This window comes from Natrix helvetica (genome assembly GCF_964273705.1).
Source record: "Natrix helvetica genome assembly, chromosome: 2".
Classification (NCBI taxonomy): Eukaryota; Metazoa; Chordata; class Lepidosauria; order Squamata; family Natricidae; genus Natrix; species Natrix helvetica.
Genome location: NC_138552.1, coordinates 137,268,011 through 137,278,743, shown reverse-complemented (window position 1 = coordinate 137,278,743; position 10,733 = coordinate 137,268,011). Strand labels below are relative to the sequence as shown.

Sequence of the window (10,733 nt, the reverse complement as noted above, 5' to 3'; positions counted from 1 at the left end):
TATGAAATATAAGGCGCTTTCTCTGTAATGGGTTTGGGACAACAGGCATTGTAGCATGCCAAGGATGCTTTTAAAACCAATTTTCTTTTCTTTCTTTTTCTTTCTTTCTTTTTCTTTCTTTCTCTTTCTTTTTCCTTCCTTCCTTCCTTCACCTCTTTCATCTCCCTCAACAACCCCACTCTACATTAATGTTCATTTTCTTGCTAGAGAGGGAGAGGTTAGGGTTTATGTGAAAAAGGAGCCCTTATTACCATGTTGAATAGATTACGGACAGGGTTTGCCTGGGGGACAGCTGGGGGTGGCTTGCTTTTTCACTGCAGCAGGTTTATCCTTAAGTTTATATATATATATACATATACATATACATATACATATACATATACATATACATATACATATACATATACATATACATATACATATACATATACATATACATATACATATACATATACATATACATATACATATACATATACATATACATATACATATACATATACATATACATATACATATATATATATATATATATATATATATATATATATATATATATATATCTCCCCCTCTCTTTCTCACACACACAGAGATCACTCACACCAGCGCGCACACCCATACACACTTCTTTTTAGTGTTTGCTCTGGTCTCCATATAAATAACCAAGATCCAGTCTTTCTCTCCCCCTGCTCCCCTATTAACAGTGCTCGGCATCTTGGTGCATTAAATAAATTAAACTATTCACATTTCTTACAAATTATAATTATAATAATATACTTTTTTAAAAAGGTGACTCTCTATTCCTTCTTAGGTTTTCCTCCCCAATGGACCCTAAGCGACAGAACTGGCAGGCCTCGGGTGAAAACAGGCCTTCGTGGGGGCATCCAGCGAAGTTTGAAACCTGCCCCTCCCCAGCAAACCCCGCCGGAGGAGAAAGGGAATCGAGGGGGGGGCTCCGCTTTCTTCTCGAGCAGCCCAAAGTCTCCTCCCCACCCCGAGGGGGCAAAGGTCCGATGGCCAAGTTTCTACGACGGGAGAAAGTCGGGCAAAAGCAGCGACTCCTGTCCTTCACCAGCCTTGGAGAAGTTCGCTCTGGTTGTCGGGGAAGTCTGGAGCTGGGAGGGGCGCGGTGGCCGAGCTCCGTCCAAACTGCCGGAGCCGGAGGGGCGAGGGCGGAGGTCCCAGCCCGAGAGAACTGCCCCACGCGCGCAATCCTCGCAGCCGCGCCGGGGACGCGCCGACGGCTCCCGCCCGGGTCCGAGCCCAGCCGGGCAGAGGCGAAACGGGAGTGTGAGACGCGGCGTGGCTCGTTGGCCTCTCCCCCTTCCACGAGGCGCCCCCCGTTCACACGTTCCCTTGCGGTTCGGGTAATGCGGGGAGAGGCGGAGGACGGGGCCGCTTTGCCTCTCCTTCCCGGGCGCCCCTCCGCCCGGACGACCCTCTTTACACCAAGGAAGTGACGGGGGGGATCTTGGCGGCTTCCTCTTCCCAAGGCTGGAGGTTCTGGAGCGCGAAGAGCGAGGAGTTGTGCAGGCAAAGCGGGTCGGGCTGGATCGATTCGTTCAGCGACTTCTGGAAGGCGTCGTGCTGGAGTTGCAGCATCAGCCGGCTCGCCTGTTGCCGCTCGGCTTCCCGCTCCTCCGCCGTCTGCCTCCTGCGGACGCCAAGCACAGAGATCAGGCTCCCGCCCCGGCTGGCCAGTCGCCCACCAGCCCTGCGCCCTCCCTCTCTCCCAACCTGCCAGCCTGGCCCGGTCTCCAACTTGCGCCCCCAGTCCCGCCCACAGCAGCCCCCATCCGATCAAAGGGCCCGGCCAGCGGGGAGACTGATAGGGAGGGAGGGTCTCCGGGTCAGTCGAAAACGAGGAGGAGGAGGAGGAAGAAGAAGAAGAAAAGGAGGAGGAGGAGGAGGAGGAGGAGGAGGAGGAGGAGGAGGAGGAGGAAGAAGAAGAAAAGGAAGAGGAGGAGGAGGAAGAGGAAGAGAAGGAGGAGGAAGAAAAGGAAGAGGAGGAAGAAGAAGAAAAGGAGGAGGAAGGGGAAGAGGAGGTGGAGGAGGAAGGAGAGAAGGAGGAGGAGGAAGGAGACCGAGGAAGGAGAAAACTCATGGTGGGTAGATGTTACCCCCCACCCCAATTCCCGAGGCTGGGGGGAGAAAGGGCACCGTGGCGGGCTGCAGGGGGTCGACGACTTCTCATTAGGTCAGTGGGGCTCAATCGTCGAAAAGGGGATAGAGCCGCAGGAGACCCTCGCAGTTACGGCCACCAGGAGCTCCTCCTGGTGTTGGGGGGGCGATGATCGGTTCGTTTTCGCGCGACTGGAAAGGCTTTACTTTATAACCTTTTGGGCCCTTCCGGCCTCCGCGAGGGGCTTCTAAGTTCAAGGCGATTAAAGTGGACGAAAAGCACCGCGGGGTTAAACGCAGAGAAAGTTTGTCAAGTGCGGTTTGTTCGGCTTCGGCTGTGATTGTAAATCAAACCAGCCCGGAGAGTTATTGTATGGATCAGAGTACGGTGAAAAAGGCGGCCGCGGAGTAAACTCAGCTGAAGGAGCAAAAAGAAGTTTTAATAAACCAAAGTTCACCGAGCTCTGATGTGCGAACGCCGGTGGGTTTTTAAATTATTCTTTCCGAAATTAGTTGAGCGTTTTCATTCTTGGCCCTTAAAACTTCGAAAGCGATCCAGGGTTTCTCCGCTGCAGAAGCGGACCGAGAAGCCCCAAAATCGCGGCGGCTGCTCGGAGCATCCACTTTTATTCCTTTTCCCGAAAGGCCGCGAACAAAACCGAGGCGGTCGTTCGCCGCCGTCCTTTGCGAGGTTTCCTTGGCTGGTCCATTGACCCCCCCCCCCCTCCGATCCGATCTTGTCCCCCTCCCCCCTCTCGAAAAAAGAATTTGGAAATCCAAACCTAACACTCTTCTTTCCCCCACTTAAAATAATATTAATAATAATAGCAGGTTCTGGATTCCCCGAATTTCTGCACCTCGGAAGTGCCTATTTCCCAGGGAAATTCTGGGTAGGCTGGGAAACTGAGGCACGGCGCCCTAAGCAAGTCGCGAAGGGTTTGTTTGTTTGTTTCTTTCTTTAAAATCCTGGGATCCAATCAGAGGATTGTGGGGGGAGGGAAAGGCAATTCCTTTCTTGGGTCCCTTTTTCATTTAATCCCGCTTTAATTATTGTCCGTCCTGCGGCGCACGCATAACACTAAAAGGGCGGTGTGTGTGTGTGTGTGTGTGTGTACACATGCATATACACACGTACGGACATAAATACATGCGAAAACGAAAACAAAAAACGCGGTTTTCGAATCAAACGTTTAAAAGCCCCCTGCCCCCGAGAACCTTTCCCTGATGGAAAGCACTCGGGCCAGTCCCGAGCCAGCCTAGAAACAACGGAGGCTGGCACTGAATACGGCTATTCGCATAGGCAGAGGAAAAAAGATGTTGAAAAATGGCCATTCGAACCAAGGCCGGGGGCTTGAATTTTGTGGGAATGCGGCTTCATCGTACTCGTCGTGTTTCCTCACAGGGCTCAAAAAGACGAGAAATAATAATAATGATGATGACGACGACGATGATGATGATGATGACGAAGAAAACGAAAACAAAAACAAAAACATTTTTTCTGCCATCAGAGACAAGTAAGCGATTTGAAGATCGGGGTCGCGCAAAATACCGGTTTGTTTACTTGGAGATGGACCGATCCCCTTTTCTAGGCGCAATTGAGGAGGAGGAGGGGGCGTAGCGGCTTCGAGGGCGTCCCTTGAGACTTGAAGCCGCCGGGTCCCGATCCGCTTTCCAGATGTTCTTAGTCTTCTCCCAACCTTTGCGCCCGCCTGGCCGAATTCGACTAAAAAAAAAAATGGGTGTATCTGCCAAAAATTAAACCGGAGGGTAAAACGGCTTCTTCTACCCAAGGTAGAAGGTAGAAGAAGAAGAAGCCGGACCAAATTTAAACAAGGATTACGCAGAAGTCAGCGAAGTCAAAAAATAGAACCAGAAATCGTGGGGGAGAGGCAAAGTGGTTTTCGAGAGAGAAGACGTTTTTCTTCCGATTTCCAACCAGGCCAGCCAGCGACCGCCCCGCCCCCCCCCTTTCTAAAACCCGAACGGCGGCTTACAAAGGGGGTCGTGAGCATTGTTGCTGACGAATGATGTAGGGAAACAAACGGGAGAGTTACTTAAATGCCTCTTCTCCCCTATTTCTACAAGATGCATAAACGAGTCCTTCTCCACTGGCAGGTAATGCTACTTGGGCCCTGGGTTGCTAACGCCCATTTTTCGGGACGAGGAAGATTCGCGTGTTTAGCGGCCCCTTCCTTTCCCCGCCTCGATTCTTTCGTCTTGGAGCGCCTTGCACTTTTTCCAAACGCTACAGATGCACGCACGGAACACCCATTGCTTCCGAGAGAGTGAAGCCTGACAATTACTTGAGCCGAACTAAAGTGGGGGGAGGTCCTCGGGTTCTGTAAATTAGTGAAACCGACACGGGTGCACACACGCGTTGCGATTGGGCGGCTTTATAAATCGAATAAAATGCATACGCACACTACACGCGCGCACATATAAGAGAATGAATAGCTTGCCACAAAGCCGGTAGGGCAAACTGCTACCTATAAAAACAGACACCAAACCCCACTTCCAGGGGAGAGCACTGGTGCTCCCTAGTCTGGTAATGCAACGTCTGCAAGAAGAAAAGTTGAGAAAAGTTAAGTTTAGAACAGGGGGAAAAATCCCCAATATACACATAGAGCAGGTGTGGGAGAAGCCAAACTCAAAAATCGTGCAAAAGACGAAAGGGGGAGGAGGGAAGCCTAACTAGAACTAAAGAAGTGGATTATGTGGAAACCCGCGGAGAAGATTTTAAGAGCCCGGATCCGACCAGCAGGTGTTGAGTGGAAAGGTCCCCCGTAAAGTCTCAGGGGCTCAGGGCGCTTCTGCCCTCGGGCCTCCTGGATTTTGGGCAGAGAATTGGGCCTGGAATGGGGATGGGTAAACCCAACGCGGCATAGAAGCAAACGAGGCGTAAGTCTATCGCAAACCCGCATTAGCAGAGCTGAACAGCGTTAGCAGTTACTTTATTATTAAAAGGAAATATTAGCATCAGGGGAGAGTAATGGCATTGTATTATCGGTATATTAATATAATTATATAAGAACAACAACAATTCGCATGCGCCCGTTTTATCCTCCTTGGGTTTTACTTCACCCGAGATTTCAGCCGAAACACGAAAAGAGGGATTTCCCTACCAGCTGCTATTTCCAGGGCGGCCGATTCCCCTGAAGGTCCCGCAGTACAAAACAAAATAGAAACGAAACAGAAAGGAAAACGGGGGCTTTGCTATTTGGGGAGATTCCGCAGCAGACGCTGCCAAAAGGCCAGCGCGAGAGGGATCCAGACGCTTCCCACGCCCTGCAGGCTGGGGCCCTCTGGCTCTGGAGAAGAGACTTTGGGAATCTGAACCTGGGATTGGACTTGCTGAAACTTCGAGAAAAGATGTTTTTCAACTCCTGTCCGGGACCGACACCTTCCAGCCGAGGAACAATACCGGAAAGACATCGCTCTAAGCTTTTGTGGGTTTGGGGAAGTTGCTGGGACAGAGGCGCTGCCATTTGGGCGACAGATAAATTAAATGTATTATTATTTTGCTGCTGTTGTTGTTGTTCGTGGCACACTCAACCCAGATGTTTAAACTGGGTTTGGCCTTTTTTGTCCACGTATCGAGTCCTTCCCGGTAACCCGAGATAGGGAGGTGTTTGTTGTTTAATGGTGTTAAAGGTATGGTCGCAAGATGATGTTGTTATTGTTATCATCATCATCACCACCACTACCAAACTGGGGATTGGCCATTTGGGAATTGGCAATGCTGGGTCGGGCAGGGGCCAGGCTTGCCTGCCCCTCCTCTGCCTTGGGAGAAAAACGGGTTATAAAAACGATGGATGGACAGGAACGTCTCTCTCCTCGACATGCGTTTCCCATTCTGCGTCTCCGATCCAGTCTCGCTGGACGCCGCGGAGAAGAACCGAGGGAGCTGGATCAAGTAAGGGAGACCCTCGGGGGCACCACCCGCGCAGACCCGCGCAGGGAAGCCACCCGGATCCTTTCCACAGGACCCAGCTCCGTTAACCCCGGCCTCCCAGCTTCCCCACGGCAGCCAGGTCTCCGGGCCCATAAAACGGACCACGGCAGCTCCATTCTGCCTCTGATTCAGGAGAGGCCCGCGAAATCTTAGGGACGGTTCATTCTCAGCCGGGAGTTGAAGCTCGGCCTTCGCCGATCTTCGCTGATCTCCAAGAGGGGATTTTTTTTTAAGCGTTCGTGTTCCTGTCTCCACATTGCGCGCTCAATTGAAGCAGCTCCGGACCCCTAACGCATCTGCCCCGCTGGCCCAGCTTGGTTGGTGGTAAGATTTGGAGAACAACTTTCCTAGGGTGAAATTGTGTGGATCAGAGTTAATAAGTGACCTGAGCCTCCAGCTGGGGTTCTCCTTCTCCCTCTTCCCTCTCCAACTTCCCCCTTTTGAGACTCCAAGCCTTGAAAAGCAAACGCTCGTCCAGATAGCGGTATTAAATACCCCGAGCCCCGGGTTACCGATAGGAACCGCAAACCTTTCACCCTCAATCGAAAAGCAAACGGGTTTTGGCCGCCCACCTCTGTGCTTTTTGGGCCACGGAAGGATCAAACCCCCACCTGGGCCTGCAAACGCCCGCGGCCCGTTTTCGGCTCAACCTCGCTGTTCGGTTCCATAAGCCTCTTCCAAAAGGGGCCCTTTTCTTTTACTGTCTCACTAACACCCTAGGGAGGGACGTGGCGGGACGGGCTTTGGGGATTCGGGGCACCCGGATATCCTAAGAATTTCCCCGTGATTCGCAGGCTCGGCGCGCTAAGGCAACGGTTTCTGTAAACGTGGTTTTATATTGACGCTCTCGTGATTGTCCTGGATCGTCCAACTCTGTTTGGGATGATCTTTTGGGATCTTTTGGGATCACCCCACCCAAAAACCCAAACCCGTCGTTGTGCTAAAGCGATCCTTTGCTCAGCTCCACCAAGGCATCCTTCCGGACAAGCAGGTTTTTAGGCCACTGCGCTCCGAAAGGGTCCAAGGGAAGATGAGAAGCGGGTTGGCCTAACGCGTGGACCATGGAGTTCACAAAAGTGTTGCCTTGTTTCGCGTCTACCCGGCGCCCTGCGAGAATTGCGAAAGGAGAAGGCCCAACCCGTTTCTTTCCCTGTTCACAGCGACCCCCACCCTCGGGAGATGTCAGGCCCAGCCGCGCGTCCGCGGGACTCACCGCCACTTGGTCCTGCGGTTCTGAAACCAGGTCTTGACTTGGGCGTCGGTCATCTTGAGCGACTTGGCGAGCGCCGCCCTCTCGGCCGAGGCCAGGTACTTTTGCCGGTGGAAACGCTTCTCCAGCTCGCAGATCTGCACCCGCGAGAAGGAGGTGCGCGGCTTCTTGCGCTTGGGCGGAGTGCGGTTCTGGTACGGGTGCCCGATCCTCCGCGTCACCGTGAAGGGCGTCAGCGCCGCCGCCGCTGCGACAAAAAGGGAGGCCCAGTCAGCAGGGGCAGGCACCGGGTTGAGGGTGGATCGAGAGTGTGGCCCCTTAAACCTGGAACCGCTGGGGCGGCAGAGTCGCTCGCTGGCTTTCTCCTCCGGCCCCTTACGGTGCCCAGCGAGTGACTCTGGAGAGGCCCGGACTCGGGGAGTAACCTCTCGGAAAGCCCCCGCGGCCCGCAGCACCCACTGCTGCGGGGGCTGGGTTGGGCGGAGGGGCTGAATGCTCGGTGGCAGGTGACATCCCTCCCTCGCCCGCCCTCATCGACACCATGTGCTCGGGCGTGGGGCGAAAAGGGTGGCTTGTCCCGCCCCTTGTGTCAGCCCTGTTGCTGGTGTTGGAGGTGTGTGTGTGTGTGTGTGTGTGTGTGTGTGTGTGTGTGTGTGTGTGTAGGGGGTGTCTAATCCTAGAGGCTGTGCCACAGGAGAACCGGGGTAATATGAAAGCAAAAAGAAATCCGGTTTTTTTTAATTAAAAAAAATGGAGCGATGGATCTCTAGCTCAAAGGGCAAAGCCAAACGCCGACTTTGGCAATGGGAAACGACGAGAGGCCAGCTTGAGGCGGAAAAGTTCCCTTCATCCGCCTCCGAAACGGGGAAAGAAGACCAGCGAATCGCCTTTTGCCTGCTTTGTTTTTGTTTCGTTTGTTTTCTGGTATCCCACGCCTCGGAATATAAAGTCCATTGCCAGGGAAGAAAACAGTTGGCCCTGCAGCGAAAAATCGACTCACCGAATAATTCTAAACGTGTCTACGAACCCATCCTAGCTTCTATGCATATTTCTTCTGAATTAATAATAATAAATGATACAGATAAATAATTATAATTATAAGTATAATAATTATACAAATATAATTTTAATTATAACAAAAGATTTAGGGATTTTCCGTGTATTATCTTCTTTAAAAAATTACGTACCATGAAAGTTATTGCTAGTAACTGTTACAGCTGAAACGTTTCTCCCTTTTTACGCACAAATATAAATTGTGTTGAAGTGACACAGCACACTCAGAACTTCTCGTCCGATTAGCCGCTTTGCAAGGTGAAGCTAACCTTATCCACTTAACCCCCTGCTCGCCTCGTCCTAATTGGCTTAATCCTGTTTTCATTGGAAGTACTTAAATCTTTATAAATTTCTTTTGTTCTCTTTATCGTCCTCTTCCCTCTCTAGCACTAAATGCTGTAATCGGATTAGACACGGCCATTTACTCGCCTTCCTTCTCCCTTCCACACCGGCCTGAGAAAATCACACCCCGAAGGATTTCTTATTCTGAGAACAGCGGCTAGATTTAAGATTTCCTCCCTGGATCGTGATGGGTTTAGGGGGCGAGGGAAGGAAAGAGCATTCGATCTCCGGAAGAACCCAAAGCATCCCTTTGGTCGTCCTGAAACAGGACCACCCAAACAGATCCCACTTTCACGCCTGGATATGCTAAGCAGTTTGCCAGGGAAAAGAAAATAGAGAAGCCGGCAGTCGGACTGGTCGGCCAATTTTGCTAGCATCACACGCCTGTATTGTTTCGGCCTTTTTTTAAAACAACAACAACCCTTCTCTCTTTTTCTCTGCTGTGATGAAGCAGAGCCAATTTCTCTCTCACACCCTCTTGCTCCTCCGCGCAGGAGACCCAACCACCGGCCGGCCGTGTACACCTGAGAGCGCTCGCCAACCCGGCCGCCGCCGCTTACCTGTGAATCTGTCTTTGACGAACCGCCTGCTGCTCTCCATCCAAGGGAAGTTGAGGCTGCCAAGGCCGGGTACAGCTGGCATGGCTGGAATGGCACTGGAAATTGGAGGTGGCACTGCCCCAGGGATGGGTCTGTGCGCTGGCACCCGGATCACGCCAGATGGAGCCAAGCTGAGATTCACACTGTAAGATCCAGAGTCTTCGAAGGGAGCCCCGATGCCAGCGAAGGCGCCCGGGAGGGAAGAGTACGGGGCGCTGCTTCTGCTGCTTACGGGGCTGCCCAGGTAATTGGTGCCGCCGCCGCCTGATCCTCGGGGGGCGGGCTGGGAAGGGGTCTCCTGATCAGAACTGTTTAAAATCTGATCAATCCCGAAGCTGATGGGTTCGTGTTGATGCGGTGTCTGCGCGTTCGTTGGCTGATCCATCCTTGGTGAATAGAAATATTGGGCTCAATCGGGGGGGAGAGGGGAGAGAGAGGGGGAAAAAACACCCAGGCAAAATTTCCCCTATAAAAACGCTCCCTTCCTTTTTTTACAGTAGATCCATGTAAGGTCCTGGTTTGTATAGATGTCACACTGAAACTTTGCCAAGAGTGGTCCAGCCCGACAGGCTCTGTGTCATCTTTTTTGAACCAAACCTTGAGTTTCTGCTTCTAATTTCTCTCCGGCAGCTGCCATTGGCCACACCAAACAAGCCTCTCTCCTCCCATTGGCTCCCGGGTTTCAATAAAGGCCTAATTCATTGGAATAGGAGCTTAGGGACTGTTCCATGGTGACATCATTTTAACAAACGCACAATAGGTCAAATTTATTAGCTAAGCTAATGTGGGGCGGATATTGCAATGCGCATCTGCGATGGTTGTCTTTTGAAATTAGCCAGATGAAATTGAACAAACCTTTGCAATTACCAGACGAGCCGCTCCCTCCCTTCCACGCTCCCCAATCATTAACCAAGAGGCGAGTGGAGCAGAATTCCAGGCTGGTGATATGGAGCCTCGGCCGCCCTCCCAGAGCCACCGCGGGAGGGGGGGGGATTAATTGGGGATCCACCTAAATCTATTTTAGCATTCTTTGTTTATAAACACGTGCTACGGAAAGGAAGGGTCTCCCCCCCCCCCTCAAAGCAGGCACCAAGTGGAGGCACCAAATGCCTTGGGATGCTCCACCCGAATTTGGAACTGCCCAGTTCCACCTGGAAGATATTCCTGCTGGTGGGGGTGAGGGGTGGATTGAAAAAGCCCAAACCTGAATTTGAAACCCAACCTTCTTCTTCTACGGGGACGCTCACACACACACACACAAATTAAGCTTTCCTTGGTGTCCCCCCCTTTTCTTCATTTTGGTCTGTCTTAAAACGGCAGGCCTAACCAGACTTTCCAGGATGACAATTCCAATTTGGAGCACCGAGAAAAGCTGCCTTGGGTGGCCTGGAAAGCGGACATTAGTTCCCAACCACAGATTGCATTTGAGCTTGGGAATTGACTTTAGAATTAAGGT

General features: G+C 51.8%; 1 protein-coding gene across 2 annotated transcripts; it reads right to left on the bottom strand.

The window, feature by feature from the left end:
• Nucleotides 1-571: 571 nt before the first annotated feature.
• TLX3 (T cell leukemia homeobox 3) lies at nt 572-10,527 on the bottom strand. 2 transcript variants are annotated; one of them, XM_081945614.1, is made up of 4 exons: nt 10,482-10,527; nt 9,239-9,663; nt 7,287-7,530; nt 572-1,654 (listed from the first exon to the last, which is right to left on the bottom strand). In XM_081945614.1, exons 2-4 carry the CDS (start codon nt 9,660-9,662, stop codon nt 1,444-1,446), a joined length of 879 nt encoding a protein of 292 aa, XP_081801740.1. In that variant the 5' UTR covers nt 9,663; nt 10,482-10,527; the 3' UTR covers nt 572-1,443. The 2 variants fall into 2 exon arrangements, with proteins under 2 accessions (XP_081801740.1, XP_081801741.1); XM_081945615.1 differs by lacking the exon at nt 10,482-10,527 and having other exon boundaries at nt 9,239-9,879.
• Between the last annotated feature and the right edge of the window lie 206 nt (nt 10,528-10,733).

Excerpts from the sequence above, each read along its gene's own strand:
- TLX3 (XM_081945614.1), bottom strand. The coding sequence starts at position 9,662 with ATGGATCAGCCAACGAACGCGCAGACACCGCATCAACACGAACCCATC. Across the intron at positions 7,531-9,238 it reads CGTCAAAGACAGATTCACAG|CGGCGGCGGCGCTGACGCCC; the intron begins GTAAGCGGCGGC and ends TTTTTGTCGCAG. Across the intron at positions 1,655-7,286 it reads AACCGCAGGACCAAGTGGCG|GAGGCAGACGGCGGAGGAGC; the intron begins GTGAGTCCCGCG and ends TGGCGTCCGCAG.